We start from the raw sequence: 20,170 nt of genomic DNA on the forward strand, positions 1-20,170 counted from the left end.
GTGTGTAACAGGGGTAAGTCTGTTTTGATATAACCGTGTAGGTAACAAAGATAAAACTGAGACAGAACCATACAACATGTCATACATTCTTAGGGAAGGTCTACACACAAAACATGAACGAAAGTGTTCATGCTGTGGTAGAAATGCTAAAAAAACGGCTGTATGTACCTGATCAGCATTGTTTCTCTTGTTAGAAATGCTCGGAAACAAGTTTATCATGTCCATTGGATTTCAAAACAGGACACATTTGATTTTTAAAAAAAATGCGCTAGTCATTTTCGGAATTTTGTACATGATATACCCGGGAACAAAGCACGTTGGGGCATAATTCGTCAATTCAAAATCTGCAACCATTCACCTCATTCCATTGTTTTCAGATATAGATAGCCCTGGCAATATTGGTTTTATGAAGTTGAAATAGTTCAGAAAACAGAGGGGTTACAAGTCAGATATTCAAATCCAAAACCTCGAGTATTATGACAACAATCTCCTTCCAATCAGTGTGACCAATTACAATGATCTTAAAAGCTTGTGTAAGGCAGGTGTTATTCAACACTACTATCACAGAGTCCATGATGAACAAATACACGACAACAATAAAGGTTTTTATTCGGACAACAATAGCTCATACTCATAATCACCGTCATTCTGGAAGTTTGACAAAGAGTTGGAATAATTGTTTATCTATTGTTTTTGTAAGTCTCCCGAGTCTCTTTGTGCTGGTTTATATACACATGCAGTGTTTGGATATTTCCTTTGTAACAAAACTAATTAGATACATGTTCAGAAAACATTTGAATGAATGGGTCGCATTGCGTAGATCCTTCGTCAATTGTTCGTTCATTATCAGAGTGATCAGCTATTTAACAATCCGGATAAAATCAATGACCAACAGATTACTTTAACTTAGAACACAGGCATTTATAAACAGTTAAGATGATCATTTTGTGAAGTTTAACAAAACACTAGTTTCGGGAGGGCCAATACGTGTGACACTCATACAAAGTATAACCTCACCATGACTTCACGATTGATCAACTCCTACAAGGACAGCTTTTGTCCTGTCTGGTAGTATATCAAATCCATATCCTAAGGGGAATCATCCAACAGTGACAGGTTTAAGCATAATACAGTGTATATAAGATATAATGATGCCCCGTAGAAGGTCATCTCAGCATGTTAATTCTACAGAAACAACATGTTGGTGACGGTAATGTTATTTCTACAGAAACAACATGTTGCTGACGGTAATGTTATTTCTACAGAAACAACATGTTGGTGACGGTGATGTTATTTCTACAAAAACCAACATGTTGGTGACGGTAATGTTATTTCTACAGAAATAACATGTTGGTGACGGTAATGTTATTTTATCCAAACAACATGTTGCTGACGGTAATGTTATTTCTACAGAAAAACATGTTGTTGACGGTTATGTTATTTATACAGAAACAACATGTTGGTGACGGTAATGTTATTTTATCCAAACAACATGTTGGTGACGGTAATGTATTTCTACAGATAACATGTTGGTGACGGTAATGTTATTGTATACAAACAACATGCTGGTGACTGTAATGTTATTTCTACAGAAACAACATGTTGGTGACGGTAATGTTATTTCTACAGAAACAACATGTTGGTGACGGTAATGTTATTTCTACAGAAACAACATGTTGGTGACGGTAATGTTATTTCCACAGAAACAACCTGCTGGTGACGGTAATGTTATTTCTACAGAAACAACATGTCGGTGACGGTAATGTTATTTTATCCAAACAACATGTTGGTGACGGTGATGTTATTTCTACAAACAACATGTTGTTGACGGTAATGTTATTTCTACAGAAACAACATGTTGGTGACGGTAATGTTATTTCTACAGAAACAACATGTTGGTGACGGTAATGTTATTTTATCCAAACAACATGTTGGTGACGGTGATGTTATTTCTACAAACAACATGTTGTTGACGGTAATGTTATTTCTACAGAAACAACATCTTGGTGACGGTAATGTTATTTCTACAGAAACAACATGTTGGTGACGGTAATGCTATTTCTACAAAGACAAAATGTTGGTTACGTAATATTATTTCTACAGAAACAACATGTTGGTGACGGTAATGTTATTTCTACAGATAACATGTCGGTGACGGTAATTTTATTTCTACAGAAACAACATTTTGGTATCGCTTATGTTATTTCTACAGAAACAACATGTTGCTGACGGTAATGTTATTTCTACAAACAACATGCTGGTAACGGTGATGTTATTTCTACAGAAACAACATGTTGGTGACGGTAATGTTATTTCTACAGATAACATGTCGGTGACGGTAATGTTATTTCTACTGAAACAACATGCTGCTGACGGTAATGTTATTTCTACAGAAACAATATGTTGCTGACGGTAATGTTATTTCTACAGAAACAACATGTTGCTGACGGTAATGTTATTTCTACAAACAACATGCTGCTGACGGTAATGTTATTTCTACAGAAACAACATGTTGCTGACGGTAATGTTATTTCTACAGAAACAACATGTTGGTGACGGTAATGTTATTTCTACAGAATCAACATGTTGCTGACGGTAATGTTATTTCTACAAACAACATGCTGGTAACGGTGATGTTATTTCTACACAAACAACATGTCGGTGACGGTAATGTTATTTTATCCAAACAACATGTTGGTGACGGTAATGTTGTTTTTACAAAAAAAACATGTTGGTGACGGTAATGTTATTTCTACAGAATCAACATTTTGGTGACAGTAATGTTATTTCTACAGAATCAACATTTTGGTGACAGTAATGTTATTTCTACAGAATCAACATGTTGGTGACGGTATTGTTATTTCTACAGAAACAGATGACGTTTTCATTTATATATATTTATTTATAAAATTGCTAAAAGAAAAGCCTGTGTGTATATTGTACATGATTAAGAATCATGTATAACGTAATTGTATAGGCTACCCTACCTAAAGGCCCATGCTGTATTGCAGTTTGTACATGAACAATCATTGAACCTTTATCGACGCTTTGGTAACCTCAGCAGACAGCTAGACGAGTATTATCCAATCAAACCACGGGAAGAGATACGAGTCATTCACGTGACAAGGTAGATAAGGTAACGGGTATACGTATGCACTGCACAACAGACGGGACATTTCATCAGACAAGACTCTAGCTGAGACATTTACCACAAATAACGCCCGCCAGTTAACCTACCAAGACATTTATCGAACGTCTGACAAAACAGGTAAGATTCAGCATTTCGTTCACCTGTATAATAAGGTCGATAGTTACAATGTATATGTATTACAATTGTAATCATACAAATATAAATCAGTTATGATACTGTATTTCAAACTACCGATATGCAGCAAGGACCGATTGAAAAGAATATAGAATGCGTTCTACAAGTTACTTTTTAAAAATGTATTTTCTCTATCAGTTTGGAGTTTTCGAATCCACAATTGTCATAATACAATAATAAAAGATACACAAGCGTATCGAAAAGTTTTAATTACAAATCAATCAGAAGTTAATTGTTTCCTAAATTGTTCGTTATTTGTTTCTTCACTTTCGTTAAAATCCATTACAGTTAAACCACAGTCTAAAACGGAGAACGATTCTCATTGTCATTTTACTTCACTAGACCGAGAAATGGATTTTTAAAAGAGTCTGAATTATGCCAAGTTTACATATTCATAGATGCGAAGGAGAATACCGGGTACCTAGCATGATTTTAAAGTATAATCAAATGCCATATTAAGAGTGACTTGGATATCAACTTTCACAAACATAAACACTTTCATGTTTGAGACCGGAACTTTTATGGCAGGTATAAATTTAGGTATCACCTACTGGTCAAAGGGGCATAACTCTTTTTTACTGTCGTCTGCTAGTCAACATGATGGCTGACAGGGACAGACGATTAGATATTCTATCTAAAACTGTAAATTGTCGCGAGCTAGTTTATTCATAACAAAATGAAACACAGAATGTTGATTGATGTACGTAAGTGGACCGTTGGTTGGTAATGTGCCAAGTCTCTGTACTTTACACGTAATGACCCAGAACTACCTGACTGGGTACATATACTGTTGTATACGTGTGTATTACACGTTAGGACAAAGAACTACCTGATAAGGTACAATATACTTTTGTGCATGTGTGTATTACCTGTAACGACCCTGGACTACCTAACAGAGATAATACACACATACACAGAAGTATATTGTACCTTATCAGGTAATTCTTTGTCCTTACGTGTAATACATGCGTGTGGACTGATCCTGGGCGACTAGGTAGCTCAGTGGTAGAGTGTCCGTCTAGAGCTCGGAGGGTCCTGGGTTCGAGCACCGGTCTGGCTGCTACATTTTCTCCTCTCCTGTTACACACGTAGACAACAGTATATGGTATCCTAATCCCATTTACTAAGAAATCCCATTTCGAACGGAATTTCAGATAGATGCTTTGATGTTGTATGAATTTCCTACGATTTTCGCTATAATATGTACATTATTACCCGACTTGGCCCGAATGACCGCGGCGTCCGTCGTCCGTCAACAATTTATTCAAACAGCTAATGCTTTATAACCACTGATGATAATTTTATAATGAAGGTACTGACCGCAAGGGGCATCAAAAGTTTAAAGATAATTACAATCATGATGTAGATATAGGCCGCGTGGTCTTCTCCCACCCTAGGGACTTGGATTATTTAAGCACAATTATGTTGGAATTTTCGGATTTTATATTTGAAACCATTGAGATCCCAACCTCAAAGCCATACTATAGCATTATTGAACATCAACAAATAAAGCTATTAACGAACAGAACATAACACTATTTTGACGTTTGGTAAAATTCAACAAGGTGAGCGATATAGGCGCGCCGGGCCTCTTGTTTAACTGTTACAACCATATGTAACAAATTTTCGTGCGTGCGATACTTAACTACTTTAACTATAAATGTGCATCACATTATGTGCTCGCAAAGTACGAAAATCTATAAAGCTCCTTCAACTGGAATGGTACTGGACGTATTCAACTACTAAACATGTCCTCTATGGTTTTGACCTACCGTATCAAACTACTCCATTTGAGCCAAGCTGACAATAAAGCCGGTGTTTAATCTATCGAAACATTTAAAAAAAGTTATACAACGATTTCATCTACACAAACACACTAATAATCCACATTATGGAAAACCAGCGAGCCACCAAACCTTAAAACGTCTTTAAAATTTTTTTTTTTTTTACCGGACAAAGGAGGTGCACCAGCACTAATGCTTCAGGTTTCTGCGAAAGGGAGGATTTTTTTCATTAAAGTCTACTGCGATACACGTCCGCATACCGTATATAGCATTATTGAAAAAGTTAAAGTGTATCACGATACACGTCCGTACAGTACGTATTTAACAGTTAAAGTGTATCACAATACACGTCAGTAGAGTACATATTAAACAGTAAAAGTGTGCTACGATACACGTCCATACAGTACATATTTAACAGTTAAAATGAACCACGATACACGTCCGTATAGTACATGTTTAACACTTAAAGTGTACTACGATACAGGTCCGTATTTTAAGTATGAAACAGTTAAAATGTAACACGATACACGCAATACAGTACCTACTTAACAGGTAAAGTGTACCACGATACACGTCCATACAGTACATATTTAACAGTTAAAGTGTACCACGATACACGTTCGTACAGTACATATTTAACAGTTAAAGTGTACTACGATACACGTCCGTACATTACATATTTAACAGTACATGTGTACCACGATACACGTCCGTACAGTACATATTTAACAGTACATGTGTACCACGATACACGTCCGTACAGTACATATTTAACAGTTAGAGTACCACAATACACGTTCGTACAGTACATATTAACAGTACATGTGTACCACGATACACGTTCGTACAGTACATATTAACAGTACATGTGTACCACGATACACGTTCGTACAGTACATATTAACAGTACATGTGTACCACGATACACGTCCATACAGTACATATTTAACAGGTAAAGTGTACCAAGATACACGTCCGTACAGTACATATTTAACAGTTAGAGTACCACGATACACCTCTGTAGGTACATATTTTACTTTTCTTTTTCCAAACAAACCCGGTTTAATATGTTGTATTGATTGAATTTAACCTCACATCAATAACATTTTATTCTTTCTTCACAGTGAGCACGCTAAGTGTTGACTTGAGCCTGAAACTACTACATCAGTTTCGTCGTGAGAAGACAACCAAATCGGACTAACCGGTGAGTACAAAATTATGAAGAACTAAGTGTCCTCTGAATTTTTAATTTACTTCGAACCTTATGGCTATTGGTCCGACCGTATCCACATCTATTAGTCAGTTGTTATAAAACAATTATAGATATGAGCAAAAATGTTACCTCTGTATTAAGGTTCATTGTCCCGATACACTTTTATATCTGCCAAGGTCAACCGGATTGCGCTTAACAAATGAATATTCCAATTGTATTTTCCATTTTGTTATCCAAGCAAATATCGAGGTTGAATATTTTGCCTCATTGTGATTGTTTTTGAAGTCAAAACATCAAACGTCAGCATTGCTGACCCGTACGTATTCTTGTTTGATACGTTTTCCAGTGAGTATAAAAAGGGGATCTTACACCAGTAACTATGTGATACAGAATTTATCAAACGAGTTTAATAAATGTAATGATTTTATAAACTTTATAAATTCCATACAACATAACCGCTAGTGTAAGATTCTGTTTATGACATAACTGATAGTATGAGTATAAATGAAACTCACATGTCTAACACTAATGTTATTACACACTTCACACTGGTGTTATTACACACATCACACTGGTGTTATTACACACTTCACACTGGTGTTATTACACACATCACACTGGTGTTATTACACACATCGCACTATTGTTATTACACACTTCACACTGATGTTATTACACACTTCACACTGGTGTTACTACACACATCACACTGGTGTTATTACACAGATCACAATGGTGTTATTACACACATCACACTGGTGTTATTACACACATCACACTGGTGTTATTACACACACCACAATGATGTTATTACATACATCACACTGGTGTGATTACACACATCACACTAGCGTTATTATACACACCACAATGGTGTTATTACACACATGACACTGGTGTTATTACACATATCACACTGGTGTTATTACACACGTCACACTGGTGTCATTACACACATCACACTGGTGTAATTACACACATCACACTGGTGTTATTATACACACCACAATGGTGTTATTACACACATCGCACTGGTGTTTTTACACATATAACACTGGTTTTATAACACACGTCACACTAGTGTTATTACACACATCACACTTGTGTTATTACACACATCACACTGGTGTTATTACACACATCGCACTGATGTTATTACACACATCACACTGGTGTTATTATACACATCACACTGGTGTTATTACACACATCTCACTGGTGTTATTACACACATACCACTGGTGTCATTACACACATCACGCTGATGTTATTACACACGTCACACTGGTGATATTACACACATCACACTGGTGTCATTACACACATCACACTGGTGTTATTACACACATCGCACAGGTTTCATTACACACATCACACTGGTGGTATTACTGATATCACACTGGTGTTATTACACACATCATACTATTGTTATTACACACATCACACTGGTGTTATTACACACATCACACTGGTGTTATTACACATATAACACTGGTGGTATAACACACGTCACACTAGTGTTATTACACATATCTCACTGGCGTTAGTACACACATCACAATGGTGTTATTACACACATTACACTCATGTTATTACACACATCACACTGGTGTTATTACACACATCGCACTGGTGTTACAACACACATTACAATTAGTTATTACACAAATCACACTGGTGTTATTACACACATCACACTGATGTTATTACTCATATCGCACTGGTGTTATTACACATAACATTGATGTTATTACACGGGTCATACTGGTGTTACTACACACATCACACTGGTGTTATTACACACATCACACTGGTGTTATTACATACATCACACCGGTGTTTTTACGCGTATAACACTGGTGTTATAACACACGTCACACTAGTGTTATTACACACATTTCACTGGCGTTATTACACACATCACAATGGTGTTATTACACACATCACACTGATGTTATTACACTCGTCACACTGGTGTTACTAGACACATCACAATGTGTTATTACACACATCGGACAGGTTTTATTACACACATCACACTGGTGTCATTACACACATCACACTGGTATTATTACAAACATCGCACAAGTTTCATTATACACGTCACACTGGTGTTATTACACATATCATACTATTGTTATTACACACATCACACTGGTGTTATTACACAAACCACACTGGTGTTATTACACATATAACACTGGTGTTATAACACACGTCACACTAGTGTTATTACACATATCTCACTGGTGTTATTACACACATCGCACTGGTGTTACTACACACATCACACTGGTGTTATGACATACATAACATTGATGTTAATACACGGGTCACACTGGTGTTATTACACCCATTATACTGGTGTAACTACACTCATTACACTGGTGTTATTACACAAATCATGCTGGTGTTATTACAGATATCACACTGGTGTTATTACACATATCACACTATTGGTATTAAACACACCAAACTTATTACACACATCGCACATGTCATATTACATACTGATTTTGTTATATCACACAGGTATTATTAAACACATTTCACACTGATATCATAACATATCACATTGGCGTTATTACACACACCACACTGGTGTTATTACACATATCACACTGTGTTAATACTTACATCACACTGGTGTTATTACACATATCACACTGGCGTTATTACACATGTCACACTGGCGTTATTACACACATTACACTGGTGTTATTACATACATCACAGTGGATTTATTACACACATCACATTGGTGTTATTACACACCACACATGTGTTATTACACACATCACACTGGTGTTATTACACACACCCCACTGGTGTTATAACACATATAACACTGGTGTTATAACACACGTCACACTAGTGTTATTACACATATCTCACTGGCGTTATCACACACATCACACTGGTGTTATTACACACATCACAATGGTGTTATTACACACCACATTGGTGTTATTACACACATCACACTGGTGTTATTACACACACCACAATGTGTTATTACACACATCACACTGGTGTTATTACACACAACGCATTGGTGTTATTACACACATCACATTGGTGTTATTACACACACCACACAGATGTTATTACACACGTCACACTGGTGTTACTACACACACCACAATGTGTTATTACACACATCACACTGGTGTTATTACACACACCACACTGGTGTTATTACACACGTCACACTGGTGTTACTACACACAACGCACTGGTGTTATTACACACATCACATTGGTGTTATTACACACACCACACAGATGTTATTACACACGTCACACTGGTGTTACTACACACATCGCACAGTATTCATTACACACATCACATTGGTGTTATTACACACATCACACTGGTCTTATTATGCACATCGCACAGGTTTCATTACACACATCACACTGGTGGTATTACTTACATCACACTTATGTTATTACTCACATCGCACTGGTGTTATGACACACATAACATTGATTTTATTACACGGGTCACACTGGTGTTACTACACCCATTATACTGGTGTTATTACACGCATCACACTGGTGTTATTACACACATCACACTGGTGTTATTACACACATCACACTGGTCTTATTATGCACATCGCACAGGTTTCATTACACACATCACACTGTTGGTATTACTTACATCACACTTATGTCATTACTCACATCGCACTGGTGTTATGACACACATAACATTGATTTTATTACACGAGTCACACTGGTGTTACTACACCCATTATACTGGTGTTATTACACGCATCACAATGGTGTTTTTTATACACAAATCATTCTGGTGTTATTACGCATATCACACTATGTTATTACTTACATCACACTGGTGTTATAACACACATCACACTAGTGTGTAATAAGACCAGTGGTATTACTTACATCACACTTATGTTATTACTCACATCGCACTGGTGTTATGACACACATAACATTGATTTTATTACACGGGTCACACTGGTGTTACTACAACCATTTTACTGGTGTTATTACACGCATCACACTGGTGTTTTTTATACACAAATCATTCTGGTGTTATTACGCATATCACACTATGTTATTACTTACATCACACTGGTGTTATAACACACATCACACTAGTGTTATTACACATATGACACTGATGTTATTACACATACCACACTGATGTTATTACACACATCACACTGCTGTTATTACACACATCATACTGCCGTTATTACACACACCATACTGGCGTTATTACACACATCACACTGGTGTTATAACATACATCACAGTGGTGTTATTACACACACCACTGTGGCGTTATTACACACACCACACTGGTGTTATTAGACACATCACACTGGTGTTACTACACACAACGCACTGGTGTTATTACACACATCACATTGGTGTTATTACACACACCACACAGATGTTATTACACACGTCACACTGGTGTTACTACACACATCGCACAGGTTTCATTACACACATCACATTGGTGTTATTACACACATCACACTGGTCTTATTACACACATCACACAGGTTTCATTACACACATCACACTGGTGGTATTACTTACATCACACTTATGTTATTACTCACATCGCACTGGTGTTATGACACACATAACATTGATTTTATTACACGGGTCACACTGGTGTTACTACACCCATTATACTGGTGTTATTACACGCATCACACTGGTGTTATTACACACATCACACTGGTGTTATTACACACATCACACTGGTCTTATTATGCACATCGCACAGGTTTCATTACACACATCACACTGGTGGTATTACTTACATCACACTTATGTTATGACACACATAACATTGATTTTATTACACGGGTCACACTGGTGTTACTACACCCATTATACTGGTGTTATTACACGCATCACACTGGTGTTTTTTATACACAAATCATTCTGGTGTTTTTACGCATATCACACTATGTTATTACTTACATCACACTGGTGTTATAACACACATCACACTAGTGTGTAATAAGACCAGTGGTATTACTTACATCACACTTATGTTATTACTCACATCGCACTGGTGTTATGACACACATAACATTGATTTTATTACACGGGTCACACTGGTGTTACTACACCCATTATACTGGTGTTATTACACGCATCACACTGGTGTTTTTTATACACAAATCATTCTGGTGTTATTACGCATATCACACTATGTTATTACTTACATCACACTGGTGTTATAACACACATCACACTAGTGTTATTACACATATGACACTGATGTTATTAAACATACCACACTGATGTTATTACACACATCACACTGCTGTTATTACACACATCATACTGCCGTTATTACACACACCATACTGGCGTTATTACACACATCACACTGGTGTTATAACATACATCACAGTGGTGTTATTACACACACCACTGTGGCGTTATTACACACACCACACTGGTGTTATTAGACACATCACAGTGGTGTTATTACACACATCACACTAGTGTTATTACACATATCACATTGATGTTATTACACATATCACACTGATGTTATTACACACACCACACTGGTGTTATAACATACATCACAGTGGTGTTATTACACACACCACTCTGGCGTTATTACACACATACTGGTGTTACTAGACATATCACAGTGGTGTTATTACATACATCACACTAGTGTTATTACATATATCACATTGATGTTATTACACATATCACACTGGTGTTATAACATACATCTCACTGGTGTTTTTGCGCACGTTACACTGTTGTTACTTCACACATCGCACTGGTGTTATAATATACATCATACAAGTGTTATTACACACATCACACTGGTGTTATTAAACACATCACACTGGTGTTATTACACATATATCACACTGATGTGATTACACACATCACACTGGTGTTACTACACACATCACACTGGTGTTATTACAAACATAACACTAGTGTTATTACACACATCGCACTGGTGTTATTACACACACCACACTGGTGGTACTACACACATCTCATTGGTGTCATTACACACATCGCACTGGTGTTATTACACACATCACACTGGTGTTATTACACACATCATACAGGTGTTATTACACAAAGCTCTTTCTAATTCATGGCAGCATGGACCTATTATATATGTGATGTCTCTAAGCCAAATAAATATGTTAATTGTGCATACTTTTTAATCTGCCAGGCAGTACCTCCCTCTCTCTGAAACGACTCAATTATTCAACGAAGACCTGGGGGAACAGAGCACATCAAATATCTAACGGACTTGAACCAGTCGGTGAGTATACAGTACATTTTTTATTTTTTACTTTATTTTTTTAATCACTTTTTCAGACTCAAGCTCCCATTTGATCCAACTATCCTTGTGTAGGTTTAAAAAAGTACTGGGTTTATCATCCCGTTAACAGTTAGGGGTCTTTTTAAAAACGATTTGTAGTAGTTGGTGGCTACCTCACTGAGCACCGTATGGAAGGCTGTGATATCCAGATCACTTATGATAAAATGTCTTGACTGAACGACAAGAGGCTCTCTCGTCTCAGTTTTCTTAGTGTTTAGAAGTTTTCTTTTCTGATATTTCTGCACAAGCAGTATTTTCCGTAAGTATTTTCCTTGTCATACGGGTTATCCTAGAAAATAGACAATATTTTATTCAGTATGTATTGTGTAGGTGTGAACCACCGTATTTTGGAGTGTGGGTGAGGTCAATTTACATAAATGGCACAGAAGAATTGTGAATTGCCAGATTATTTGGCATTATATATTGATAGAAATGTATTTCATAACATCGACTTCAAGTAATATGAATGGATACTTGTCCGGGATGTTTGAAAAAACTAAAGCAGGAAAAAGCTGGACTGTGACTGTTTTCTTCAAAAAACAGATACAACGGGTACTTTAGGCCTATATCAGTTTAAATCATGACGGTGTTAATACCTTACTACGTCTGACTTACTTCCGAACTGACCATATATTTCCCGCCAAAAGTGTGTGAACTATCTGATGACGTATTGAGATGTTTTAGAATCCAATATATAACTGTACATATAACAATGTAGATGTGTGTTACTTATTGCGTCATTTCTTTGTTATACAGATACACAGATACACAAGAGGATCCAGAGTGTCGCCGAACTCCATCTTGTCACGTTATATTACTAATAGTCATGGCTTCAAAACTCGGCCGCTCAATTATCAAAGCCACAGCGTCCTATTAGACCCAAAGGACAAGTAAAGTGTGATGTCCACAAACAAAATGAAGTCGTACTTTTATGTCAGGACTGTAAAATGTTAATCTGTGTAAAATGTTCTATTACTCTCCACAAACATCATATTGATAGTTTTCTGGAGATATCTGACATCAAAACACGACACAATCAAATACTCCAGGACTTTGTCAATGAGACAGAAAATGTAAATATTCCAAAACTTAACCAAGAAATAATTTCATCTCGAACAAAAAAGAGTTCATGTAAACCTAGGTACGATAAACTTCGCAAAAACATCATTGACAATACTAAAAAATGTAAGTTAGAGTTAGACAAAATCACTGAGGATTATATCGCACTTTGTGACAAGATGGAGGTGGCGGCCATGGACCTGATACAGACCCACATCACAGACCTGGAGAGTAGACTGAAAACTTTGAGGGACCTCTCATCAGAGTATAAACAGACTCTCCAGACAGGAACCAGTGTACTCGTGTACGACTCGGTAACAGAAATCCGGGAAATGGATCCAGACATCCCACCGACACCTAACATAGACATGGCACAGTTTACTCCGGGTATAGACAGACTAAGTCACCTAAAACAGGCCCTCGGGAACCTCAAACTTACTACTGACCATCTCCAGGCAGGATCGGCAACTAGTGGTCACTCCGACCAACGTCCAGTAGTCCGACCAAAACAGTCTACAGAGGCTGGTCAAGCGTCCACTGGAGAAGTCCGGTACAAACTTCGTGACCGTCCAACCGTCATGTCCCAGTTCCCATACCCGGGTCACATCACGTCGATCTGTCCTACATCTGATGGACGTGCGTGGCTGTGTGACTATGACCAACACAGTAAATCTCATCGACAACCAAGGTCAGGTCATACAGACGATACGACACAGCAGTAACATCAGGACATCAGTCTGGACCCCACCACAGGTCGTCTGTGGTTCTGTTGTTATGATGATAACACTATCTGTGAAGTATCTACATCACATAAACCAGTCACAAGATTCACTACAGAGGATGACCCAGTCAGTCTGTGTGTGACCAGGGAGGGTCGGGTAGTGGTGGGTACATGGGGTAGACAGGGGTACAAGGTGGGGGTGTATACAGTGGACGGTCAGGTGTTACATACAGACATTGTGGAGGGGGTAGTACTGTCAATATCACAATGTGGTGTTACAGGTAATATAGCTGTAGTAGTGGGATTATAAACGTATCATTGTGTACAACTCAACACTCCAGCTCCTGGTCAACTACCAGGGGGAGGGGATACAGGCCCGGGGGGAGGGGATACAGGTACGGGGGTCGGTCACACCAGACGAGTTTGGTCCTCGTACAGTTGTATATGACAGTAAGGGTAATATTGTTATTGCTGACGAGACAAGGAAAACAATAGAACTGATAAGTGGAGCAGGGAAGTACATAAAAACACTTCACACAAACAAAGGAGGACAGGGACGAGTAGGTATACAGAAGGGTGATGTGTTGTGGTCACACTTAGAGTTAGATACAGGAGAGGTGGGACTCAAACTCCTCAAGTATTATAGTGACTGAGTGACTCAACCTTGAGTGAGGATACAGACAGTTTATATCAGTGGACTTAAACAACATTAACTTTACATTGTTATATCATCGTACATTTATCATAATATGTAAAAGGCATGTAATCAATTTATTGTTAAATGCACTGTAAATATAATTGTTATATCATCATACATTTCTCAACCTGTATGTACACATAACAAAAGGCGTGTAAACAATGTTATTTACCGTTAAATATACTGTTTGTATAATTTTGTATACATGTCAATGTGATACATTTCAACTACTGTTTCTCAACATGTAGAATGTGTTTACCGTTAAATGTACTGTAAATATAATTTTATCAATACACACAGACCGCGGAATTATAGCCACGTCACTGTGATACATTTCAACTACTGTAATGAAATCTGAAATCAACATCCCTGCATCTGTTTTATGTGTATAACCTGACTCCCCCTACCTCTTCAAGTGGCTCGTTCTATTCGAATTAAATTGATCCAGAGAAATAGGTTTTGTTTTAAAGTTAACATACACAGGTCACGTGACGTCATCAGTAGTATCACCAGTTCCACTCTATGTAACGTGTAGTGTCTTTACGGTTTATATGTAATAAATATTTCTTGAATCGATAACGATTAGTTATTTTATGTTATTTCAGTTAATGTACAGAAAACTCAGCGAGAGTTGACAGTATATGATGTATATGAAATACAAGAATTCGGTAGCCTGAATTGACAGTTTTTTAGATACAGGAATTCGGTAACCTGAGTTGACAGTATATGAGATACAGGAATTCCGTAACCTGAGTTGACAGTATATGAGATACAGGAATTCAGTAGACGGAGTTGACAGTATATGAGATACAGGAATTCGGTTGTCCGAGTTGACAGTATATGAGATACAGGAATTCGGTAGACGGAGTTGACAGTGTATGTGATACAGGAATTCGGTAGCCTGAGTTGACAGTATATGTGATACAGGAATTCGGTAGCCTGAGTTGACAGTATATGGGATACAGAAATTCAGTAGCCCGAGTTGACAGTATGGGATACAGGAATTCGATAGCCTGAGCTGACAGTATATGAGATACAGGAATTCGGTAGACGGAGTTGACAGTATATGAGATACAGGAATTCGGTAGACGGAGTTGACAGTATATGAGATACAGTAATTCGGTAGCCCGAGTTGACAGTATATGAGATACAGAAATTCAGTAGCCCGAGTTGACAGTATGGGATACAGGAATTCGATAGCCTGAGCTGACAGTATATGAGATACAGGAATTCGGTAACCCGACTTGACATTATGAGATACGGGAATTCGGTAGCCCGAGTTGACAGTATATGAGATACAGGAATTCATTAGCCCGAGTTGACAGTATATGAGATACAGGAATTCGGTAGCCCGAGTTGACAGTATATGAGATACAGGAATTCGGTTGTCCGAGTTGACAGTATATGAGAAACAACAATTCGGTAGCCGGAGTTGACAGTATATGTGATACAGGAATTCGGTATCCGGAGTTGACAGTATATGATATATGTAACGTCCGCTCCATAAACACGGGACGTGAAAGTTCGTCTTAGGATGGTTGTGGTGTGATAAACATAATTCAACGCAGGATATAAAGTTTACTTATATTTATTAATCCACATGAAAATCCCGAAGGAACAATTTAATCATATAACGTTTCATCCATCTTGGCCGAGTGGTTAAAGTGTACCCGGAACGAAAAACGATATTCAAACATGTTAGTCTTTGTAATCACCAAAGAAGAATGTCGCAAACCTTGGCCGAGTGCCGAGATATCGCACATCGAAGTTCGCGATTTGCACCTGTCGGTCGATTGCTAATTAGCGTATCGGTCAGTCACGCTGATTTGGAACTCTTCAGTCTATGACGTCACAGGTTGAACGGAGTAACTGCCTGAACTGATATGGTGGCCAGTAGCATATAGAGGACAGCGTGAACAGTAGCAACACAAACATGTCTGAATACGATCTGGACATGAGATTTGAGGTTGTTGAATTTGGCGAATATTGCCGACAAGAAGTCAGAATCCAACAATATAATTTTGAGCTTTAAATTTTTTTTTTTTTTTTTTTAAGTTAGTGAAATTGTACAAGTCTCTTGTTAACACAGGCTGGTGTAATAATCGGTCAATCACCAATAAATGTGTATTAGTTGTGTGTTTACCATTTCTTACTCATTACTAAAGAAAGGAACACAGCATTAACATTTTAAAATAAAATAATGTGCATTTTATTCGCAAATTAATATTCAAATAAACATATCAACAATACAAAGTTCTGGATACTCTGGTTTGTGAGAAAAGACGATACACACGTACAGTAAATTTATGCGTTATATTCTATACAAAACCCTGCTTCTAGTCATGAAGAACACTTAATTCAGAAAGTAATATATTATAATCATCATGATCTACAATAGACTAAATCTCTCCCGTATGAATACCAGTGTTGAAGTGTACAACAAATTTCTACATATACAGATTTTATCCCTGATTTTACATGTCATGGTCTCATGGATTACGGACGATTAAATGCTCGAGAAAGATATAATTTATATACGATCGTTGTCAGTGAAATTATGTAAAAGTGATTCGCAACAATTATAATATAATTGATACTTTCTGTACAGGTACATAGCATAGGTACTTATTAAAACCATCATTTTAGCTCCGTGTTTTATGATTAAAAACATACAATTTAGTTGACTAAATCAATATCAATACTAAAATTTTATAAACTCGCAATGATTTTCGTGTATGATTTTTTCAAATTTTATTTGTTTTTGTTCTTATTTTTTTAATATTCAGTCATAATCGTGAAGTGATCGAGATCCTTGTGGTTTTGTTTTCCATTCGTGAGCCGCAAGTCATATCTTCACTTAAAAAGGACTTTTAAAAGATGTATAAACATGTTCGGAGAATTACGAATTCTCAAGTTTGAGTGGGTTAGTATACCGCTAAACAATTACCAGGTGCGAAATTACGGTCTACAAGCTCATCACACCTGTCACTGCACCACAGGTGTCTGTGATTTCTGGTGTTCTAATCGGCACAAGCCGATAATTGCTTGTGAATTCACGCGTTTGGTTTCTATGCATTTCAAAAAAGTTCCGAAGATATGCTTTTATAGGTTGAACGTAAATTGAGCTTGAATTGTATTAAGAATTGCGTTAATACTATAGGGAATACATTTTCAAGTTGTTGAAATCAAACACATTAATTTAGGAATTCAGTGAGTTTCGTTTTCCTTACAAGCGAAAAAAACGTATCTCAAAGGTTTGTCTACAGAATAATTAACCTAAGTTACCTCATTCATATATATACCCATGATGTTGAAATTTACTCTATGAATATTGTCTGGGAGTTACTGATCTCTCATGGACACGTTTTATCAATTTCAGACAATTATCCAAAAATCACAAATAACGGTATCTTCAAGTGTATTTGCAACGTATTCATTGCTGTTTTGGCTAATAAAAAATTCACATCGTGTATTCATTGCATTTTAAACTTCTACTACTAGAAGTATTATAACCGAAATCAATACTGGTACATTTGTATGTAACAAACCGGTCATGCCCTCATATGATGTAAGTCGTTATAAACGGCCCGTTATTCAAATGTCATACATGTTACAACGACCCTTAAAAATAAGAAAAAATATTTAAACATACATGTTATATACAACCTGTTATAATAGAAAATAAGTAAGACGATACACGTTAACGTTGTATTTGGCCCGCTATAATAGATAATTAGTAAGATGTTACATGTTGTATATGGCCCGTTATAAAAGAAAACTTGTTATTAACTAATTCCCAAATATAACTCAAAACTTTATTCAGCACATTCATTTTTGTTGTCTAATTCGCATTAATTGCAGGCACGTGTTCACGTTTGTTTCTATATATTTCCTATATGGCGGCTACGATCTTCGAGAAAAATCGCAATTACTCAGTAATGGGTCGGCCGATTTTGATGCGGTTTTCGGCATTCGTGTATATTTACTAAACCGAATAATACATTTAACAAAATACTTTCGTTCAAGGTACACTTTAAGGTGTCTTGACACTTAAACACTAGCCGTTCACCTCTGGGTTGAGAGTTCCAACCTACGTGGGGCAGTTGCCAGGTACTGACCGTAGACCGGTAGTTTTCTCCGGGTACTCCGGCTTTCCTCCACCTCCAAAACCTGGCACGTCCTTAAATGACCCTGGATGTTGATAGGACGTTAAACAAAAACAAAGCAAACAAACCAAACAAAACTCCCATATCGTCATTTCTAATTATAGCCCTAGGCACTGACCACTGGTCCCACGACCCGTGTGCTACATATAATAACGACTGACTTTCAGTTATTGACCTAGACATTGAATGATTAAGTTCTAATCTAAGGGAAGCTACTCGAATAGATTTGGATGACTATAGCGTATAATACGCTTCCTGTACTATGTAACTTTGAACACATAACATGTAAAACTTGTCTTTAAATAAAACGTATCTACTTAACTCTTAAATATCCTTAATGACATCTTAAACAACCTATCTATTTCCTATTTAAATCACTGTAAGTTACGGAAGCTGAAAAGAACCTAGAAAAAGAAGAAGACGGAGAATTTGCTTTCTCGTTACAAGGATTTCTAGTCTCATACTATTTTAACCCCGTCTCGTCATATTGATTTTAATTCATAATATCGATTTTTTTTCGTAATATCTGCCAATTATGGACGGAATCAATATTTAGGAATTTGTTTGAATTTGCATGTTATGATAAATTTATTTGCAAAAGGATGTAGTTGCAAAATATTCATCCTCGGAGTAGTGACGTCCTCATGATATTTGACATCATCAACACAAAATTAAATCTTTTCTTTCAAATGTTCCGCAATTATTCAAAGATACTTCGAGGAATACGGCCATATCCAGTTTCGACCTTTAAATCTTGTTATAACGACTTTTTATACGCCCCTCAAATTTGAAGGGTCGCCTGGTCCTTGTTTGTCCGGATATAACCCCTACATTTT

General features: G+C 36.9%; 1 protein-coding gene across 1 annotated transcript; it reads left to right on the forward strand.

Moving 5' to 3' along the window:
• Window positions 1-3,198: 3,198 nt before the first annotated feature.
• On the forward strand, window positions 3,199-15,747 carry LOC117319525. Its single transcript, XM_033874317.1, has 4 exons — window positions 3,199-3,268; window positions 6,234-6,313; window positions 12,539-12,631; window positions 13,448-15,747. The coding sequence occupies exon 4, from the start codon at window positions 13,639-13,641 to the stop codon at window positions 14,470-14,472; it is 834 nt and encodes a 277-aa protein (XP_033730208.1). The 5' UTR covers window positions 3,199-3,268; window positions 6,234-6,313; window positions 12,539-12,631; window positions 13,448-13,638; the 3' UTR covers window positions 14,473-15,747.
• Window positions 15,748-20,170: the final 4,423 nt, after the last annotated feature.

The sequence above is a fragment of the Pecten maximus genome, unplaced genomic scaffold, assembly GCF_902652985.1.
Source record: "Pecten maximus unplaced genomic scaffold, xPecMax1.1, whole genome shotgun sequence".
Classification (NCBI taxonomy): Eukaryota; Metazoa; Mollusca; class Bivalvia; order Pectinida; family Pectinidae; genus Pecten; species Pecten maximus.

What these genes read in the sequence shown, in the direction of transcription:
- LOC117319525 (XM_033874317.1), top strand. Translation starts at nt 13,639, where the DNA reads ATGTTAATCTGTGTAAAATGTTCTATTACTCTCCACAAACATCATATT.